The sequence below is a fragment of the Alligator mississippiensis genome, chromosome 4 (assembly GCF_030867095.1).
Source record: "Alligator mississippiensis isolate rAllMis1 chromosome 4, rAllMis1, whole genome shotgun sequence".
NCBI lineage: Eukaryota > Metazoa > Chordata > Crocodylia > Alligatoridae > Alligator > Alligator mississippiensis.
The window spans coordinates 211,133,711-211,156,744 of NC_081827.1; the positions used below are offsets into that span (position 1 = coordinate 211,133,711).

General features: G+C 43.9%; 1 protein-coding gene across 4 annotated transcripts in view; it reads right to left on the minus strand.

Annotated features, from left to right (window-relative positions):
* Window positions 1–7,105: 7,105 nt before the first annotated feature.
* MAP3K20 (mitogen-activated protein kinase kinase kinase 20) overlaps window positions 7,106–23,034 on the minus strand; it is a 127,012-nt gene continuing 111,083 nt past the window's right edge. For all 4 annotated transcript variants that reach the window (XM_059727279.1, XM_059727280.1, XM_014599478.3 and 1 more), the window contains exons 18-20: window positions 21,702–21,776; window positions 20,327–20,477; window positions 7,106–8,661 (exon numbers count right to left, since the gene is read on the minus strand). In XM_059727279.1, the coding sequence (XP_059583262.1) occupies window positions 7,979–8,661; window positions 20,327–20,477; window positions 21,702–21,776 (909 nt within the window). In that variant the 3' untranslated portion in view covers window positions 7,106–7,978. The remainder of the gene's footprint in view (window positions 8,662–20,326; window positions 20,478–21,701; window positions 21,777–23,034) is intronic.

A 23,034-nucleotide genomic window follows, 5' to 3' on the forward strand; every position in this document is an offset into this window, starting at 1 on the left:
TTTAAATTGAAGCAGTGTTTTTTTTTTAAAAACACTGCTTCAGTTTGGGGTGAAGTAAACCCCTGTGTTGTATACACCCGTCAGAGCCTGATCCTTACCTGTTTCTCCAGCAGCGGGGAGGGGAGAGAGAGCTGCTGGTGGGCAGAGTAGTCCGAGCTGTGGGGGGGGGAGGGCAGGGGTTGCATGGGAGGCTGGTGCTTCCCTCTGCAGCAGCAGCACCTCCCCTCCCCTCCCCCCCAGGCAGCACCCACCCACAGGCACCTGGCTTGGGCAGTCCCCGGGGGGCACTGCAGCTGCAGAGGGAAGTACCGGGCCCCTGCACAGCTCATGCAGACTGGCAGGCTCTGGGCAGGGGAAAAAAAAAATATCAGGCTCGCTGCTTTTTTTCTTTTTTCCTTCTGTGGAGCCTGCCTTCCCGGGTTGCTGCCCGGGTTGCTGCCAGGTTGTCTGCACGGTCTGTCTGCGCAGCCCCTGAGCCGCACGGAGCCTGGTGCTTCCCTCTGCGGCTGTAGGGTAGGAAACTAAAACTTCTCAGAGGTGTTTTACTTTACAGCGCCCCAAATTCATTTGCTGCGTCCCAAAGTCATTTAAGGCACATTATGTCATTGAATGTGCTACAGCAGCTGGAATTAACGCACAATATGCTGCTGAATGTGCAAACAGCAAGCCGTGCAAAAGGCATTTAACTCACTTTAAACCTGCTTTAAAGTGTCATCTACAAATGCCCTTGGGCGCCAATGTGGGGGAAGCAGGGTGAGGGATGAGGCAGGGGCAAAAAACACATTTTTTTGCTATAGCTGCATGACTACAAATATGCTGTTAGCAGCAGTGGCAATTGCAACTCACCACTGCCCCTGTGTATGACATCTACCCCCAGCTGCATACTTACACTGCTGCTGTATGCTCTCTTCCATGCCAGATGCTGCTACATTTCAGTGTTATATGATGAAAGTCTTTAGTGTGTAGAGCACTTGGGGACAAAGGAGCCTTTGTGAATGTACTATACCATTTTAAATTATTATAGCATTGGAAGTTGTACAGCCTAACACAAGTGTACCTTGCTGAACCTTTCCACTTGGGTAGTATTAGGTAAGACAAATGAGAATATGCAAGGGCACCTTTCATGATTTTTAAAATAATATCTTGTACATTTATATAGGATTTGAATGAAAATGGTTTTTAATGTGATCGTTCTTTTCTGTCTCTTAATAATGGTCTGCCACTCTGCAATGCATTTCTTGCTATACTAATCCAAGGGCAATTATAATGTCTTACATTTGAAGCACACTTTGAGTGCACAGGGCCTAGACAAGTTCACTCACTGTTGCTTTAACAGCCCTGCTTGCAAGAGAGAGCATTTCTAGTCAGTCCCTGAAGCATGATTATTTAGTTTTAATAAGAGTGATCAATACCATCAGCTTCTCCTTTAAATGCTAATGAACACTTTAAAACAGCAGATGTGGACACACAGTAGATTGCAGATTAAAATTAGGCACAGAATTAAATTGCTTACAAACAGCAGAGGAATCAGTTTGGACATCTTGATAATCAACCACAGGCAGCTGACAAATCTTGGATTGCCACCATCAGCCAGCAGTTTTGGAAAAGCTGTCAGGTCGGGGCTGATCTAAGGCTAGTACAACGACCTTGTTGTCCTCTAAGGTAAATACCCATTGCAACTGTCCCAAAATCTTTCTGGGAAGAGTGCAGAACCAATCAGTGACACTGGGTCAAACCCCTCTCAACCTAATTGTTGGATGCCTAAATTTGACCACACATGTCCACTGAAAGTACATACTTTCAGGTAAAAAAAATCAATGCCAGGTGTTATTAAAATCAATACTAATTATACTGATAACTCCAAATAATGCCCAATTCTTGTTTTGAATTGTGGAAGGGGAAACGTGATTGTCCATGTTCCCAAAATAGGGCAATAGCCACTCTATGTTCCAGCTAATGATACTTAATACTTTTAACCCTGTTTTCTTGGACCGCTAAACTGATACCCAGCAAGTGAGTGGATGATTAGACAGCTTTGACCATTTTAAAATACAAGCAGCTTTGTTATCCCTTAGCCATACATACAGACTATTTCTCCCTAATTCCATCTGTTTATTATCCTGTTCCCTGGTATGTTAAGTGATATTATAATCAAAGGGAAAATTGATTGAATGTCTAAGTTTCAGATTTTGCACAAAAAAAGGCTTCCCAGGAATAACTACTGTTTCTCTGGGCTTAGCTTTGGGTAAATATATTCTGAACACAGGGAGCACATAACCCAATTTAGTCTCCACCTCCCCCAGATTCCCATGAGCAAAGTTCTGCAGTGGAGAGACAAGAACAGAAGTAGCCTTTTGAGATGATCCAAGGGCTTGCTGATCCGAGGGCCTGAGAGCACCAATCTAGTCCCTAGTGCAAGAGGGTGATTTTGGATTATCTCTTCCATTAGAGGGTGTAGGTTTGAGTTTCAAAGTTGAGCATCTATGTTACTTTTCTCTCTCATCATTCTATCCCTGTTCCTTTGACAGGCAGATCATCCCTTTCCCTCACCCCAACCTTGCCAGTAAAAATGGTATGTTCAACAGAGTTCAACATATAATTTGTTAACACATACTTTAACTGCAGCACATAGCATTGGCACCAGATTTCATAGAAGTCTGAAATGGAAAATATCCACTAGACCAGCGGTTTCCAAACTCTTGATAGATTGTGCACCACCAATTTAAAATGATACAACTTTAAATACCACCAGGTTGGATGTGGGAGGGGTGTGGGTGTGTGTGTGTGTATGGTAGGGTATGTGGGGGTTTTGTGAGGGGGGTGTGACTGTGTGTGTGTGGGAGCATAGCGTATGTTGGGAGGTTATGGGGATAGGATGTGTGCGGCTTGAGGGAGCTTGGGGGTATATGGAGACCCCCTCACAATCCCCCCATGGTGCAGGATCATGTGGGGGTGCTCAGGGTGCCCAGTTGGGAGCAGCTCCAGCCAGCGCTGCACATCGCAACAAGGGGCGCATCCTCCACTGGGCAGTCTGTATCGACAGCACTCCCTGCACTCACCAGGCACAGGAGGGAAGCCCCATGCACTGGAGCTGGCTGCCTTCCCTGACCCCCAGGGGAAGGCACCTGGGACTTCCTTCCTATGCCATGCAGCTCTGGTGGGGAGGGCAGCAGGCTCCAGTGTGTGGGGCTTCCCTCCTGTGCCTGGCAAATGCAAAAGCTACACGTGTGCCTGGGGAGCACTGGTGATAGGGATGGCCCGGCAGAGACTGTGCTCCTTGCTGTGATATGCAGTGCTGGCTGGAGCCACACCCTGCTGGGCATCTGCACCAGCCATGAATGCCCTGAGTGCCCTCACCTGCTGCCGCCATGTACCACTGACAGGTTGTCTGGTGGTACATGTACCACAGATTGGGAACTGCTACACTAGACCATTTAATCTTCTCACCCAAAGAAGTTTGCTCCCTAAAATGTATTCTTGTATTTTTATCCAGTTTTAAACTTCCCCTGTGACCTCACTGGTACACACATTCCTTCATTTATTCTTCTTCAAATTGTTTTGATACAAAATAAAAGGATATGTGGTACTTTGAATTGGTGAATAATAAAATGAATCTAACAAAACCTAGGAATCTACAACCCCTTGTGTGATAACTACCAAGTTGGATTGTTGTCATCTACCTTGCTTTGGGTGGTAAAGTATCAATGGGCTCCTTATAATGTACTGTAGTTGCATACCAGAAAGTCCAGAACACTGTCTTCCAAAAGCCCTGACTGCTCACAGGCATTACCAGCATTAGTATATAGGGCCCTGGCAGACATTGCATGTATAGTGCAATTTTATATATACAGGTTTTCCTCTCTTTATGCGGGTTCTGTATGTGCAAATTTGCTGTTATGCAATGACCATTTTTATACCAAAAATTAATTATATGAAAGGTAAATTCACTCTTATGCGATCAGTGTGGTGGATGCCCACAGTCAGCTGCTATGTGCAGCACATTGTGGGAGTGACACGCAACAAAATATAGTCTCCTGTGTATAGGATCTGTGCTCCTCACTTGTTGTTTGCAACACGTGTTTCTGTAGTTGCCATCCCCATTATGGCAACATTCACCACTACCCTGTGCTTGTGTGTACTGTCTGTTGCTGGTGAGTACCAAAATTGTCTTGTAAAAGTGATAGAAACGGGTCTAGGGGTCAGTACAATCAAGGTCTTGGAACATATCCCTATTTGTTAAATTGTAAAGTGGGTTTCCTTTATGCGAATTGAGCTATGTGCTGTTTTCCAGAATGCAGAAAGTGAGGGAAACCTATATATTGGCAATCCCTCACAATTCAGTTGACCTTCGCACCATCTGTTCTTCATATCATAGGTTTTCCTGTGGACCTCTGCCTTGGCTTCTTAGTGATTCAATTTCTTTTGCTTGGCAATGATGTTGTTCTGCTAAGCACAAAAGGCTTGTGGTCAATCAATTCTTGCATCTTCTGGTCATTCTCATCAAAAAAGTCTTGATGTTTCCTGGTAGAGAGTCCAAATATCTCTTTACAGGATCTGATGATGGTGGACCTTGAAGGCACCCCAAGCACTGCCGACATTCTCTGTTTGTTGTTGCTTGGAATTTACCAGTTTTTCATTGAGGCATTGATGAAAGAGGTCTTGCTTGATTGGGTCCTTGAGTCCTTTGATGTTGATCTTTTGTTGACATTGTTTCTGCTGAAGCTGTCGTTTGGGAGGCCAGTTTGAGTGACACAACTTAGCAGACAAGTTGGTTGGTCCAGCAATCATCAGCTCCTAGCATAGCTCGGGTGATGCAGATGTCTTTGTGATCCCAAACACGAATAATGACATAATCAATCAAGTGCCAGTGCTTAGATTGCTGGTGTTACCATGATGTCTTGTTTTTCTGGCAGAACAGGGTGCTAGTGATGGTGAGTCCATGTTCCAGGCATTTGGCCAAGAGGAGGATGCCATTAGAGTGGATCTTTCCTGCTCCTTCCTTGCCAATGGTTCTTTACCAGAGGTATGAGTCCCTTTTGACTGGAACTGAAATCACTGAGCAGAATAAGTCTGTCTCCCTCCTGAACATCAAAAAGGACTTGGTTAAGGTTGGTGTAGAATTCCTCCTTGGTTTCATTGGCAGTGTCATGAATCAGGGTATATGTGCTGATGACAGTGGCATATTGGCTCCCTGCCAATTTAAGACAGCAAGTCACAAGGCACTCATTAATTTCAAAAGGAAACTCATTGATTTGGTTTATGAGTTCATTCTTAATGGCTAAGCCAACCCCACGGCGTCAGCATTCTCCTTCCTGTTTACCTTTCCAGAAGAGGATATAGCCACGTCCTTCTTTGAGCTGCCCATCTCCTGCTCACTGGGTTTCACTCACTGCAGTGATATCAATATTGTCTTGAGCCATGATTGCAGTGTAGCACTCGGGTTGTTCACTTTTAGGATTATCCATGAGGGTCCTGATGTTCCAGGTCCCGAAACTGGTTGTGTCATCTGATTTTGACTGCAGAAAAGGTGATCCTACTGGACAGTTATCCAGTCAGGAAGAAGGTAGGCGGGCTATGTTTAGGGCACCTTTTCTAGCCCCCTCTCCATGGGGGTAAGCAGAGCAGATCCTGAACAGGGCTGCTCAGTCATAGTTACCACTGTCAAATCACACTTCTGCTTCATCCAAGTGCTAGATGAGCTTCTTGTAACTGCAACTTTCATGTCAGTTCATGACTATGAGCTTCCAGATTATCACAATCCTGCTCCCGTCATCATCAGCTGGTTGCCAAAGGACTTATAAAGTGTGGTCAAATTAACATGTTAATCACACCATAAATTGCAAAATGTCACATATTCTGCTAATTTGTGGCTCTAAAAATGGCAAAACAGCCAGAAAAAATGTTCCAGATATAACACAAAACATTGTGTCAGGTTTGTGTGGTACTTCAATCTGAATGCGTGGCATATATTGAGCTGTATGGTGTGGCTTTAAATATTCCTGTGCTGTATGGTGTGGGCTCTGCACTGGGATATTTAAGCTATGCTGTACAACCCAATGCTGATCAGTGTGGGTATCTAGAGACCCCAGAGCTCTCCAACGCACAGCTGAACAGATCCCTGGCTCTGGGACCTCAGGCTGCTCTGTTCCTGATTCTTGGAGACAGCCTCAAGTCCTGGGTCTAGAACCTGGGGCTGCTCCCTGCCTGTTGAACAGTGGACTGGTGCAGCTAAGTATCAGGGGACAAGTGCTGGTGTATGGGTATGGAATTCCCTCTGCCAAGCTTCCCATGTTGGCAGTCATGAAATTGGGATCTGAGGTATTTTATCTTCTGAAAATCATGTATCCTGCCATGCGTGTTTGGGACAGCACAACATGTAAGTTTTGAGAGCAGGCACAAAATTCCTCAGATCCCAATCACGGGATCCTTTTATTGTCTGCCAAGGGCCTTAGAGTTTTACTCAATCATCACTAATTTAAAACTCCTCAGCTTGTCTCTTGCACTGTCATTGTTTGGGCTGTGCTCCTTTCATTTTTTTGCATCTTGGGAAATCTGAACTTTGTTTGAGTGCATGAAATCAAAGTTGAGTTAAAAGGTCAACAAGAAACTTTGTGAAGAGAAGCCTGTTTGCAGTTGTGTCTTCATTCTCGATGGAATTACAGACTATATTAATCACAGTTTGCTGACCTTCATTTACTACCTGAAGACTGAAAGACAAAATCCAGCAATTTGGCTACATTTAAAATGCAATTAAAAATGCCTGCTGCACAGGGATAAACATTATCATAGACCTCAACAGGATTAGATCTAACTTAATAAAGCATTGAGTCTCTTTCCTAAAATCTGTCACATTTTTTGCATCAGTTTATGACAAATGCATTTGTTACAAAATGCTATTTCATGGTAACTGTGCTTTAAAGGGAGAGGTGAAACATTTCTATTTATAGATGGCAGGTTGGGAGCAGACCAAAAGGAGAAATAAAGGAAGCATTTCCCTTTTTGAAAATCAAGGCCATTCTTGGCATATAGAGAATTAACTGAGTCCAATGGCAGTTGTAGCAGCAGACAATAGCATGAACAAACTGAATAACTTTTTGTCATGATATCCAGCTGTGTCTTAATTTTTATTGACATAGTAAGCAAATGTAATGGGCACCAACCCAACCAAGGACATGAGCAGACAAGGGACAGAAGGAAAATTCAGCCGCAGTTCATTGAAATTTGAACGAAAACAATTTTTTGCCACCTCGTGCTGTCATTGGCTGGTGTTCTTTGCGACTAATGCCAGTTTTGGGCATGGCTGCGGTCTCAGTGCGAGGTAGTGTCTTTAATTAAAGGCTATGTACAAATGGTGAGTATATTTCAATAAAAGTGGATCTTTGTATACTCTTTGAACAAAATATTCTGTTAAATACAAAGCGGGAAAAACCATCTACAAATACAGAGGTAGAGCTACCTATTTTTGTGCCTTGAACAAAGTGCTGGGGGGCGGGGGTGAGGATCTGCTGAGCACTGGAGAACAAAGCGGGGGGAAGTGGGCAAAATCTTACCTGCCATGGTACAGGCTTATCCAGGGGCTGGAGGGTCCTGCTGTGGGGAGAGGGGTGTGGAGTCCCTTCATCAGCCTCACTTTGTCTCCCCATAGGAGATGCTACTATTACAAGAGCTGTACATTTAACTCATTTATAGCTCGCACTGACTTGGATGTAAAAGCCTTAATTTGGTGGCAGCTGAACAAGGTTAATGCAGTAGTTGTTGGCCACACAGCAAGGGAAGGGAAAATAAGGCTGACATGGGGACACCTGCCTTCCCAGAACCTAGAGCTCGTGCGTGAGCCCATGCCAAGCACAGCCCTCTACTATGTCCAGTGCCGCCCTGCCTCCATTCCGACGCTCCCCACATAATCAGTGCCTGAGCCTTGCTCCTCAGCTGCCCGCTTTTAATTATGCTACTAAGAAAATATCAGAAAACTGCTTCCTCAGAATGTTCTCCGTCCTCGCCAGGTTCCCTTGGATCTCTCCTTACTTGTTTTGCTAGTACTCTGTCTGTGAGATTTCTTGGAATGTTGTACTTTTATCCATCCACCTTCACTAACTTTACTGTCTTCTTCTTTTGCTTTAGGATCACTTTCAGTTTTCAAAGGCATACCCGGTATGGACTTACGGGGATTGTGTGTGTAATTTTTGTGGCTGTATGACCTTGCTGGGTTCAGTGTTGGCTGGGAAGTCCCGTTTACTTTTCCAGAGCTTTTAGGTGCTACAGGAGAAGTTTGTCCACTGTATCTTCCATTTATGGATGAACTGTGAGAGTCACTGCCATGGTAACTATTCCTGTTTTTACCTGCAGATTTGTCCCTTTCTGAAGGGGTATCGGAAGCTGTACTAGACGTACTACTACCCTTTGAATTAATATGTAGAGATGACAGATTTCTTGTCAATCCATATGAGACTGGAGATGAATTTCTAGAATGATTTATAGGTGTAAACTGATAGTTGATGGGAGTTCGTGTCCGTCTTAAAGCAGCAGCATAGGAATCTTGGTTTTGAAGGTATGGTAGAAAATGGGTTACTGTAGTGGGACTGTGGGGTCTTGAGTGCTGAAGTGAAGTGCTTTTAGCTATATGATGCATTCTCAGAGTCTGCATCCACTTACTGTCAACACCTGAAATAGAAACAGAGATGAGAATCATGTGGTTTGAATTGATGAGACACTGCATTCCTGCTTAATGAAAATCTGAGGTAAGGCCTCTATTTAAGGAATAATTGCTGTACATACATATTATGTACATATCTATTATATAATATATACTAGATATATAATAGATATTGTATTACCATATTTACACAAGTCTAGAATTTAATTATTAGAGGGTCATCTTAAATTCATCCTTATCACTGCTGCAGTTCGGCAAAAAGTAGTAGGGGGCAGGTAGTAGAAGGGCAGGACATGAGTGAGTGAAGTGGTCTGACCCCTGCTTCTTGCTCTCTGTCCTTACCACCACAACTTCCCCCTCCCCAGCACTCCCTGACACCTGCCCCTCCAATACCTGCATCTCCTGGCACCTGACCCCACCACCTCTTGCCTCCCCTCCCACCTGACTCCCTTGGTACCTCCCCCCCACAAGCCTCTCTCCTCCTGTCATTGCCTCTATCCCCCACAGCCTCTGCCCCCCTCCATCCCCAGCTACTTATCTTCTATCATGGCTCTAGCCTGGGGCACAGAGCACAGGTCCCACTCCCACCCAGCTATGCAACAGTGGCAGTGGTGGTGGCAGGGGCCAGAGCAACCATGTGCTCCATGCCCTGGGCAGCAATAGGCCTGAAGCCACAATGGAAGGTAAGTGGCAGCAGTGGGTGGGGGCAGACATGGCGGAGGCAGAGGCAGGGGGCAGAAGCTGTGGCACTAAGCTTGGGTCTGGGCTGGAATCAGAGCCACAGCAGATGCTTACCCCTCTACTTGTACTTGAATCCAAGATGAGGGGCTTCCCCCTCATGTTAAATGGGATAAAAAAACTTCATCTTGGATTCAAGTGAATATGGTATATAATATCTAAGTATGAAATAAATCCAACCTACCAGTCACATCATTCTCCACTTCCGTGAACCATAAAGTAACTATAGGCTGTACAATATTCAGAATAATATTATTTAATGTATCAATTATTTGGTAGTGTGAATCATGGAGATTAGAAATGGAAAATACCCATTAAAACAAGCAGTCTATCTGCCCACCAAAGTAGCTTTGCTCCCTGTTTTCCAGTGTTTTTTCATCCAGTCTAATTCTGTTATTTGATTGTTATTTCTGTTATTTCACTATCAGCCTTGAGAGTTTATTCCATAGTGCTCATTGTAAATAAGTCTAGAGACCTGCAACAGAAGTCAGGAACAAGGTGAGCCAAGTTCATATAACAAGGTAATGGTCCACATGAGCCACCCATGCTACGTGGCCTACAGTTTAAAAAAAAAGTGAGACATAGGAAGTTATCAAAATGACCTGTGCACACAGAAAGCTGTTTTTTTCAGCCTGCTTTATGACAGCAAACCATCCGCTGAAAAGCTAAGGTGTTAACAATCTATTAGAACTTTATAGTCACCTCACATGCAGTACTATAGGTAACTTCTTCCCAAGGTACTACTTACACCTACAGTCACCCCTCTGATCATTCTGGATCCAAATCCATCCACCAAAGGCACATCAACATGTCGCCCTATGGCAACATAGAATCATAGAATCAGTGGACTGGAAGGGACCTGGAAGATCAATTCTGGTTCCTTGCCATAGGCAGGAGATTGATGAGCTCAAATTAGCAGAATGAGGTGCTTATTCAACCTCCTCTTGAACACCTCCAAGGATGGCGACTGCACCACCTCTGCTGGGAGTGTGTTCCAGGTTCTGGTTACCCTTACGGAGAAGAAATTCTCTCTCATGTCCAGTCTAAATCTTCCCTCTGTTAGTTTGTGACCATTGGTCCTCGTCTTCTCAAGGGGTACCTTCCTGAAGAATTGCTCCCCCAGATCTTGGTGCTTCCCTCTGACATACTTGTAGGTAGCTATAAAGTCACCTCTCAGCTTCCTTTTTTCTCAGACTGAACAAGCCCAGTTCCCGGAACCTCTCCCCAGAGGGCCTGTCCTCCAGGCCCTTGATCATGCAGTTGGCCCTTCTCTGCACTTTCTCGAGCTTGTCCGCATCCTTCTTGAAGTACAGTGCCCAAAACTGGACACAGTACTCCAGTTGTGGCCTCACTAATGCTGAATAGAGAGGGAGAAACACCTCTCTGGATAATGATCCGCTATGTCGCCATATGGCACACTATAGCGATGTAGCGATCACATGGGTCTACACGATTGGCCGCTATGTTGCTATAGCAGTGCACTCCCCTGGTATAATGTGCTGCTACAGCAACGTAGTGGCGAAATCTAACTGTGCTCCATGCGCACAATGCAGTAACTGTCCACACTGCATTGGTTTTTAGTACTTCCAAAAGGAAGTAGTAAAGCACAGCACCGTAGCAACGTCACCATACAGCGACATGTGGACGCACCCCAAAAGCTCTAAACCTTCCTAGAGAATTATATTACTGCAGTAACAGAACCTCCCCACCACCACTACCCCATACACATTACATCAGGGGTGAGCAAAATGTGGCCTGGGGGCCAGATGTGGCCCGCCAGGCCATTCTATCTGGCCCGCAGGGCCCCTAAAAATTTAGAAAATTAATATTAAGCTGCCCTGGGCTGCATGTCATGTGGCCCTCGATGGCTTGCTGAAACTCAGTAAGCAGCCCTCTGCCCAAAATAATTGCCTGCCCCTGCACTACATGCTGTCCCTTTGCAGTCTGCCCATCAGATCACAGCTGGCACAGCTTTTCCAAATGGTTTAGTTGTTTAAATAGTACATTGGATAATCAATCTAGCTTGCATAATCCAAACACTGGACCTACGAAGTAGCTATTAACTTGAATAGTCCACATCCTGTTTTACAGAGCAGATCAACTACATATGTGAGGAGTAAACTCAAAAGAAGACCAGAAGTGACTCCTGATGGTTTGATCCCATCATACATGGTATTATGGCTGCAGAAGCCTGTAACGAATATTCGAGATACTTTCTACAAAACAACTCCACAATCCTCGTTCACAGTGAAAGCCTCTGCTAAGTGAAATAATCTTTTTCTGCAGAGGAAAAAAAAACCTGCCCATTTTCCTGTTGTTCACTAGATCCTCTGAAAAGTGGATAAAGTCATTTTTCTTCAGCTCTTACCTATTATTAGAATATAAACTACTATTTCTAGCAACACCAGGGCCAACCAGGTTCCAGCATAGGTGGTATCTGCCAGAGGCATAACAATGCGGCCAAGCACCCAGGGCAGCTGATACACGTGGGGAAGCTTCCAGTTGCTGCCACGCTTCATGATCATGATCATGCAGCTACAGCTACAGCTGCTGTCTTTCACCTCCTCCCAAGTCAACACCTAGGGCAGCTGCCTTAGTTACACTGTTGACATTTGCCAACATCCTGTATGCTTAACAATCTGGTTCTAGTTCAGGGCACAAGATGATGATTATCAGTCCCTATGGCAGGCTTTTCCTAGACAAAGACTATATTTCTATATTTCTGCTTGACCATATGATGCTGTCGACCCATGTGTATACCATAGCTGAAGCAGATAGGGAAATGCCACAATAGCTCCAGCAGGACCCAAAGAGGGGAGGTGGACAACTTTTCATTGCCCCCAAAGTTCCTCACCTTCAGGATCTGACAGTGATCAAATCTGTCTCCCCGTCTCTTCAACTGCTTAAATATGGCAAGATATTCACTGTCAAGAATACACCAATGACACCCAGCTATAGATCACATTTTTCTACACAACAAACAATTATACCCCTATGCCTGCAAAGATCACCTCCTGGATAAAAAGCAGCTGTCTTGTGTTCAATTTCAACAATACTAGAATGATGCTGGATACAAGAGATAAACTTTGTAAAAAAAAAAGTAGTCAGGACACTGTCCTCCCTTCCACTTATGTTATTTGCTCCACCCCATTACAAGTGGAATCATTAAAACTAAATGATCCAATAGCATCAGGTGGGAAAAATACTGCCTTCAGTCTCATCTGATTAGGAACCTGCTTGTTCCTCTTGGATGAGAATCTAGCCTTTTTTATTCAAGCATTTATTACTCCTCAAATGAATTACTGTATTTCCCTGTACCTGAGTAATTTGTGTTGCTAACAGAAAGTGGCGGTTCTGATCTTCAGGCCAAGATCCAGCTATATCAGGAACAATATAACCCATCAAGACAGCTGTGCTCCTGTGGGATCAACACATTTGATGAGGCCCACTAGAAGTAGAAAAGAGCTAGAGATATTGTTGCTGAGTGAGGGGATACAATGGTATAACAAGAACACACTAATTTGGAGTCTAGCCACCTTTGCATCATGTTACAAAAAAACTTCAGAAAGGCTTCCTGCCATAGCCTTAATAATCAAAGTATAAATATGTTAATACAGGAAAATACAATAATTATAATGAAGTCAAATGAGAGAAAGCAGGTAAAAGGGGGGAGGAAAATGGCTTTTAAATATGATTCTGCATATGTTTTACACAAGCAAATCTTCCTATATATTCAAGAGCTTACAACTTCATGAGCTGCAGTGCATATCAAGCTACACAGACCTATTTAAGCGGAGAAGGACTGGATTTTTTTCTTGCAAAGATGGAAAAACTGATAGAAACTGGGTCTCAGCAGAATCTCTTAGCACTGAAAACTGAAGCACTTCTGAAAATCAAGTCTGCTAGTTTAAGAGGTATTGTGTGCAATAAAGCTTTTATTATGTTGCTTTAACTATAAACTCTGTGAGTTGAGGGATGCCTGATCTTTTGCTGTAGGGTATAGCAATGCATTTCCTTTATTAAAGGCCACAGCTTTGGCTGAAAATCCACACTGGCAGACAGAATGACGCTTAAGTAGCTTTGTTCAGAAGAGATTTAAATGATATGTGCTCAGAAACTGCTTCACAAAGATGTCACAAGCCTGACAGGCTGGGTAAACTCAATTGAAATGTGAATAGCTATAGCAGAGGGCTTCAGATTCCTGTCTCTTCTTATTGCTGGCTTCCTGAGGGAAGAAGTCCTGTGTCACAAATCCTGTGCCTTTTACTAGAAATGTTAACTAAACTTCTACTATGGGAAGTCCGCAAAGGTCTCATCTACTGCGGTCCCCTCTCCATAAAATAGATACTTTCCCTCCTTGGGTTATGCTGGCAAGTCTTCCCCATTCCCTCTAGTAATCTTATCCTTCCCAAGGCTTTCATTGAATCCTAAAGGATTTAAATTACTTCAACTTTATGTCAAATATAAGAAGGGAAGTACCTTCCTGTTGAAGTCTGACTGAAACTGCCATGGCAGACAACTCTCTGTCTGCAGTCAGAGATGAACCTTCCTATAGAAAGAGGATGTGAACAGCTTTGTGCTTATTTTTAGCCTTCCTTTTTCAAATCATAATTTGAAAGTATGTTTATTTGTAGTTTCTTGATACAATACTATATTTGGTTTCCTATGTTCTCACTAATTTTTGGGTGTGAAACAGACTTCATACATCTAAGCAGAACAGCCTCATGACTTGAATTTGGGGCTCTATCTACTATAAACTATTTTGTAGGAAGCACACCTGCTTCCTTGCCTCATGTGGCAAGCAGCCATCTCATAACCTCAGGGAAACCACCACTAACTGATCTCCTGAATGAGATGCTCTCTTTGATGCTCTTGAAGTTTCACACGTACTGTTTTTAATGGTAGCTCTTTGTTGCTCTTTCCACAGGGGCTGTCAACTGCCTTGCAGGGAACCTCACCTGTGTATTCCAGTGAAGCTACTTCTCTGCCTTGAAAATCTCTTTGGGGCTGAAGCACATCTTATCTTTCCCACTGGCTGGATTCTGAATCAAAAATCCTTACCTGACATGCTCTGTATACAGCATTAAATTTCCACATTTATAGCCCAGTTAAGATGTGTCCCTACCACCTAGATAACTCAGGCTGTTATTGCCCTTAACATTCCTTCCATAGATATGCAAACACTTCCCACCACTTGAGTCTGGTAGTGCTTTAAACTAGGGCTGTCAAACAATTTGATAAAAAAATCTGATTGTGATCAGTTGCACTATTACAAATATTAGTCACAATTAATCTCAATTTTAATCATATGGCTAAAAAGTCAATGTTATATGCAGAAAAAACTCAAAGTAATGCAAAATTATGCAGGTACTATGTATGGTTCGGGGTGAGTGTGGGGGTGTGTGTGGGGAATTTGTGAAGGTGTGGGGGGCTGTGGGTGTGCGTGATAAGCCCCCCAGACTTATCAGAGCAGAGCTGAGGAAGCTACTCTATGCTGCCTGGCTGCCACTGCATGATTGCCTTCATCTGGCTCTCCCTTGCACCTTGGGGGTGCTGCCCAGCTGGGGTGGTGTGTGGGGCCTGAGGCAGGAATGTGCAGCCATGGGGCCGGGCTGGGAAGTGGGAGAGTGTCATGGGTGGCTTATTTGGGGAGGGGGGTTGGCTCCCTGCCACTGCATGCACTCCAGGGAGGGGTGGGGGGGGGGCATGGAGGGTACGTGCCCCTCAGATTTGTACATGGGGCAGGGGCAGATGCCGGCTGCCCATTGCAGACTCAGGGCTCCCCACCTTCTGCCCTCCCCCTGGGGAGGTTGGCATGAGGTTGACCTGGGGCCCGAAAGTCCCCATAGGCTTGCATGGGGTTGACATTGTGCGTGGAAGCACTCATAGGCTTGCAAGGGGCTGACCTGGTGCCCAAAATTCCCCATTGGCTTGCATGGGGTTGACATTGTCCCCGGAAGCCCCCATAGGAATGCACTGGGTTGACCTGGTGCCCGAAAGTCCCCTTAGGAATGCATGGGGTTGACCTGGTGCCTGGCCCAGTGGGCAGGACCTGGTGCAGCAGAGAGTGGAGCAGAAAGGCTCAGTGCTGTTGCTGGGAGCCCTGCTCCACCATGGCAAGGTGCCCCCTGCCCACCTGGCAGTAGCAGGAGTGGTGGCACGGAGTTGTGCACCCGCTGCTGCTAGGTGGGCAGGGGGCGCTTTGCCATGGTGACACAAGGCTTCTGCCGGTAGCACCAAACCTCCTCGCCTGGCTCTGCCCTGCTGTGCTGGGTCCTACCTGATGGGCTGTGGAGGCCCCAGGGGGAGCGCAGAAGGTGGGGAGCCTTGAGCCTGCAGCTGCCGGCTCACAGCTGACCCCGCCATGTGCTCTGCTCAAGCCATGCTGCCTGTGGGGGTCAGGAGTGAGGGGCACCAGCCAGGCCAGGGGGCTGTGGGTTGGGAGTGAGGGACACCTGCAGGGCTGTGGGTTGGGAGTAAGGGGCACTGGCAGGGCCGGGGGCTGAGAGTCAAGAATGAGGGGCACAGGTCGGGCTGGGGTGCTGTGGGTCCTAAGGGAGGGGCATTAGCAGGGCCGGGGGGCTGTGGGTCAGGAGTGAGGGGCAATAGCATGGGCAGGGCATCAGCATATCAGGGCTGCTCAGGACCACAAAGCAGTGGGGGGGAGGCAGCCACAGCTGGACTGGCATCCTGGTGAATGAAAGGGGCAGGGGATGCTCTGATTTTCCATGATAAAATATCCAAAATCAATGTAAAAATTTACAGGTATTTAGAATTTATTTTATTATAGTGATTGAGACACTAATAAGCTTCCAAATTGCTTTAAATTTGTAAATATATCAATAAAACTGTGTGTTCAGCAGATACCTATATATATAGTAGCATTTAATTTTAATCACAAAAAAAGGTGGATTTGGGGGGTTTTAATCAGAGAATTTGCATTTTTAAACAGGATCCCTGGACATGAGTGAGTACAACACTGGCTAGGATACAGCAACTCATGCAATATCTTGCACTGTGGGTGTACATAGCTCACCTGTACTAACCTGGTTGCTCTCCAGATCATCCATGTTAACTCCACGGTGAAGACAGGCTTTTACAGATCATGTTTAAGGTCTCACTTGCATTTCTAAAGAGAGCTGTATGGCAACTGAGTGTGGGGATCATTATTTTGTAACTAGGGACCTCATCTACAAAGATATTTAGGCACATAATTCCTATTCAGGCATCTAAACACCAGTTGATTTTAATAGAGCTCTAGCTCCCTTGCTCGAGCTGTGACTGCAGTCTAGATCATCCTTTTATGGAGGCAAGAACTTCTGGGGAGAGTCTGTGGGAATGAGAGACTGTATTGCACTTCCTCAGAAACAGCCTTCAAACATCCCATCTCCCAGCAGAGCAGGACAAATCTATTGCTATGGATCAGCAGGCATGACATGATACAGCATGTTTGTGTGCAATATGACCAATCATTATATTATTACTTGTGTTCCTACTATGTATTATTTATACTATAGCATAGTAGAGCTTAAAGGGCCCAATCAGGATGGCAGTTACAGGGATATAAAAAAAGCCTCTGTCCTGAAGAACCATAGGCTGTATATAGGGGTGCAGACAGAAGTACAGCTCCCCACTGTAACTGAGAACACTTTGCAGGAAGCAGTCTGAGTTATAACAATCTCCCAGACCAAACAAAAGTTCATTGCTGGTTCTAGGGGGGAGAGGAATCTAGCTGCTGGCTGGGAGCCTGCAGCCAGTTTCTCCTAGCAATGGCCCCTCCTCCCTGCCAGCTGTCCTGTTTTCAGAATGAGAGGGGGAAAGGGAGCAGAGGGAGCTCATTCTAGGGGCTCCCCAGCCAGTGCTAGAGGGTAAATTGAAGCCCCCCCCCGGGCTGAAAAAAATGAACTTCCTCCACTCCCTTTCCCACCTCCCATTCTGAAATCAGCTTGGAGGCTAGCAGGCAGGCAGACACAAGATGCTATGTTTTGAAACATCTTCATCTGAACCCTTATGCAATGAGGGTTCAGATTTTCACCCAATTGGCCATTTCTAAGTGATCTGTAGCCATGCACTTGTGTTTGGTTATGGCTATAGACTGCTTTCTGTGGCCAGATCCGGCAAAAAATGTCATTTTTGTTTGTGCCCTAGATGTCTCATTTGATGCAGGTCTTTTTGTCCCAAGGCTTGACCTGGATCAAAACAAATACTGCATTTGTATATGATGCCCTTCCTAGCTGCTTTGCTGCTCTCTTCCAGCAAAAGCACACACCTTGGCCTGCTTGTCCCAGGAGAAAGTGCAACTTTACAGATGCACATAGCCATGTCCTGGGAAAAAGCATCAGCAAATTTTATCCTGCATATGTGAAGGGACTTGAAGCAGCATAGTGGAACTGTACATCTGCAGGATCCTGGGACAAACGCGAAATCGTACAGTCTTGCAAATGACAAGATGTGACAGGATATAGAAGAAAAGGAAAGGGAAGAAAAGGAGGCAAAGGTCACAGCAGGGAAGGAAAAGCTTGAATTATTATACAGTACAGTACACAATACAGACAGTGGAGTTTGTTTATGAAATTAAAGAGGCCAGACATTATAGTGTTATACTAGTAATCCAGTCTTTCTGGTATATTGGTATTTGCTGTCTGTCACTTCGATTGAAAAATACTTTTAAACATGAGCCCACAATAGAACTGGCATTCAAAAACACAGTTCACCAAATGCAAACATTGAGCAAAGCCTGTACTAAAGGGGCCCCTTTTACTTAGACTCATTTTTTTTTTGCCAACTGTGTAGATCTGTATAAAAATGTTAGTTTGGGTGAAGGGCAGGTTTTCAGGCAAAGTTCTGGTAGATCAAGGTTAAATCAAGGATGGAGGAAGTCTTACCAATGTAATACTAGTAATTTCAGTTCAGAGCCTGTTGAATTTGTCATGTTCACTAAAAGCTGAACCTCAAGAACCCTAACAAACATTGCACAAAATAATTTTGATGCTGGTTATTGCAAGTACAGGCTGGCCCTGAGAGTACAAGTTGGGGTGTGTTGAAAGTTCTATGCAAACTTGCATTCTTCCCTACAGCACTGCTGGTATTTAGTCACACCTATGGACTTGCTAGGCTGCTCAGTTTACAAAGTGAAGCAATTATCTATCAGCGCAAGGATGCACATATTGGGCCTCTTCATGGCTCTGCAAGCAGCACAGTGCTCATGGCCCTTATGCATACTTATCATCCCCCTCTCTGCCCCCCGCTCCCCTCCTTTGAGATACCACCAGATACCTAATAAACAGGTACAGAAATGAATGCAGAACAATATTCCTGATGTGGGGACCTGCCTCTGCCTCTAGACCCAAAGGGAGAGAGGTGAAGTGTGGTAGGGGTATGAGGCAAAAGGAACGAGCTAACTAGAGCACTCCTGCCCCCTTGTGCAGTGCAAAGAGAGGAAGCCTGGATAAAAGCTACTGAGAGCAATGGCTTCTAGAAGCCAGGTGAAGATTGAGCTTTCCTTTAGGTCTCCTTCCCTTAGGACAGCTGGAGTAGAGGGAAGAAATGGGAAGATCCTTTCACAGCTGGCTCCCCACCTTCTTACTGGCTGAGAGGCAGTTTATCAGCATATGGAGACAAGAGAAATCCTTGCTCATCGCATATTGATTACTGGGCTAAGCACTGGAAAGATAGAGGGGGAAGACAGGGTAAATGGCATCTTCTAAGCCATATGACATAGTTTCTTTCAACCCTGTAACTGAAGTAGCTTTGAGCAAGAACTGGCAGATCTCTGCACCATTGGTTCCTTGGACCCTGCCCATCTACCATGTACATGGGTTCTGGAGCAGTCCCTGCCAAGCTGAGCTGTGCCAGGGATTTTTGTGTGTGGCTTTCCTCCCCTGTGCTATGGAAACAAGGTTGGCTACACAATCTGGGAACCCAGAGGAGGGAGCTTGATCTGTCCAGTGATGCATAGGTGCAAACTCCACTAATGTGCCTTGAGATACAATATGAGTTCCAGCTGGGAAAGGCTTACTAGGAAGACAAAAAAAGCAAATGTACGCGAGAAAGCAGCTCAGACAACCGAAAGAAGAGGAAGACTGGGCAAATGGAAGAAAACATCTTCAGGAGTATTAATAGCCTGTCTAGCCCTTGATTACCACTGAACTTCACCACTGGTGGTTTAGTTTAAAGGTAAACTGCAAATAAAATCTTACTATGAATGTGAAAGACCAAGAGAGAGTGAAAGCGAGCATGTATATACACATACTAGCATCTTTTCCTTCATCCATCACAAGAGCTCAGCTGTTTTTTGGGGTCCTTCAATGCTGATAGTTAAGTGGAAAGTCTCCTTTAACACAGATGGGAGGCAGCTGTGATTCTGGAGCAGGAGAATCTCAGTTTTATCATTACTTGTGCTTTTAAGTTCCAAATGCGTACAGTATGCAGCATAGTTGTATTTCACTGGCTAAAAAATATCTTTAGCAGTGGTTTACAACCTGGGGTCTGGATAATTGACCCCTGGGGGGTGTCCATGATGTTGTCTAAGGGGGTCCATGAAAAATGACAATGATCAATCAAAAGTATGTGAATTCCCACACTTACAATTCAAAGGGGTCCACATCTCCATTCAAAATTTCTTAGGGGTCCACAAATGAAAAAAGGTTGAAAACCATGATTTATAGAATCAAATTTCATCTACTGCAGCAGTAATCCCCTGTACACAGGCTGGGCTATTTATCACATTGCTACCTGGCATTTTAACTTTTTTTCTCTCCCATATTATATTGGCATGTAAAAGTTCTGCTAGGCTGCCCCTGGCCTTATTCAGGACATTACAGCTACCCCAGATCCCTGGGATGGGCACATCTTGCTAAGATAGAGAGAATTTAATTTAGTTTTTGCTATTCATTTTGGTAGTAAAAATAACATAGTTCAACCATACTGACTTACTTGAGTTGGACCTGCTTCGTGGTTTGCCCTCCGAGTTTGGGAGAGAAGTCTGTATCACAAGCTGTATTGACTTCACTTCATCCTGTGCTTTTATTTTGCTCCACTGAATTGCTTGGATGTGTCGTGTGATTTTGGGGGTTCTAACATCACTCTGTTCAAGAAACAACAGAACATGGTGACTGGGTGGGACTCTATCCAAATAACATGCCAAGTCAAGGAATTTCCAATACTAATTTGAAACAAAGGAATATAAACCGGAGGGGCCACTTATCCAGAGTCTTAAAAACTGTCCACGCTAGCCTTTTCACACACCAGAGCCTAAAAGCACCTCAGGAAAACAAAACCAAAAGCACCTAGACTGTGCCACAGGTAAAAGGAAGGAAGTCAAGAGTACTGACATTGGCAAAAATGTTTTGAGGTTAATATATGCCCTGTCAATTTGTATAAGGGATTTGTTTACCAAAAGTATCCAGTGGGATCTCCCATAGTTTTAGAATTCAGAGGATTTGGAATAACAGCATTCTGACTGTGTCCAAAGTGTTATGATGCATTGCTCTTTCGGTTCCCATATTGCACAAGGGCAAGGATTTTACAACATATATATTTTACTAATGGCCAAATCAAGTTGTACATCAAGTAAATAGCCTCTTGCTGAAAGAGCTAAGCACTAGGCAGATATTTTTGCAGGGGTTCCCCTCATGGTAACTTTTCTACCATAGCAAGTTCTTTAATCCTACAGTCAGTCCCTGTGACTCCTGTGAGGAACTACAGGCTGAAAGGAACCTGGGGTTATTCTTCCTGCAAGAGAAAACCACTGTTCTTCACTTCTGAGGCAAGCAAACAAGGTCCAGAATTTTCCTATTCACTGCTTGAATCCATACCTCAGGACAGAGCTGAATTTCAATTATTGGCCTCAGTGTGAAGCTGGTTTTTATAAAGCACTTTTGTAAGTAACCAAAACCTTTTTATATAAAGGCTAATTTCTGTCACATTAAACATTGCTAAATTGTCTCCAGATTGTATTTTATGTTTCTTTTCATTTCTCGTAGCATCTCTTCCTCCTCCTGTTATTTCTCAGCTCTGCTAATTAGCACTTCACCAGAAAAAAGGTAAGAAACATGGTTTCTTCAACTAACAACTACAAAACTGACCATTCCTTCAAGTAAAAGGAATTTTCTTACTTTAGGAAGATTGTTGCCCCAGTCAGGAGTCTCAGCACACAAGCTCTGCAAACATTATTCACATTTTCATCAGAACTTGAGATTTTTTAATGAATTACAATGTTGGGCCTTGATGGCAGTACATGGTACAGTCAATGCATGCTACTGGTAGCTCTATGGAAAATATATTGAAAGTTTTAACTTGGATAAGTTACCTCATATGTAACGATATATTCTATATTTTGTTTTTTTTCTATTCCCACAATCCATTTCTCCATTACAAATGGTGGCTGGAAAAAAACAACAATATGATATTAGAGTTTATTAATTTGTCTGTTTTATTCTTTATTATTCCTTGAAATACACTGCTAAAACTTTAAAAAAAAGTCTTTCCTTACAGATTTTTTTTCTTTGCCCATGTGACAAAGTAATATTTTCCTTATATTTTATGGGAATTAAATCAATAAAATTCAGAATTGTCTGCTCTCCTGTTTGCACAGCATATTCATTGTGGCAATTAGCAGTAATATGAGTATGCTGAAAATGGTATCCTTAGGTATTTGCTTTCAAAGAGGAGCAAAAAAGAACGTTGAGTTTATTAAAAATGTTTTTGGTGGCAAAGTTTTAACAACCAACAAGAACAAGAAAAAATACTTAAGATGCCTGAAGACATTCTCTTCCAGATGTGAAAGTATGTCAAATCTTAAGGTTACTGTACCTGATCATCTTTTAATTTAATTTTACTAGTGATAACATTTTAACAAAAAAGTATGCAAAGATCAAAGCCCCGACAAATTAAATGCAAAAATGTGTCTTAAGACAGAAAGTGCAAAAGAAACAAATCATAACACTAAAAGTTCCAGAGCTCCAGGGCTAGGTGACAAGAACAACAAAATAAGTATGAATTGGAATGGGGAATTCTGTGTAGTAAGCCCTTCATAGTAACACCACATTTTGTTACATTATTTCCTTTTATTTTCCCCTCTGAGAGCCTGGATCAGGCAGTTGTTCCTTATATGAAATATCAGTGAAGGCAGAGTTTGGAAGGAATGTGTAGTTAAAGACATTCATGAGAGTTTTTCCATCAGGACACATTAGAGGGGCAGTCTGGGTTAGCCATCAGAAGGTTGTACATTTCTTCATTTATAAGTGTGTAGTGTTGCCCTGGCAAAGCAGTCATGGTAGGGCGCGTTAATTAAAACAATGATATTAGCAAGAGAAAGAACATCCTGCCTATTAACAAAATCCCATCTCCTGCCAAGATACAGTCCATACAGTACTCAGGGGCAGATTCTGGGAGCAGGTGAAACTGTCCAATGGCCTCAAGTTGAAAATGTTCAATAATTTATTGCCACCTTGCTGAATTCTAATGTGGAATGTATCTCACTATCAACTTCATTTTTTTGCCACTCTCCCCCATTTTCATAATAAAACTTTGTACAATCCTAATAGGTGTTGAGGAAGAACACTGAAATTAAAGGACGTTATTGATCCTTACTGTGACTTTTCTATGCATTATCTGCTGAATTCAGTACTGATGTCTTTTTA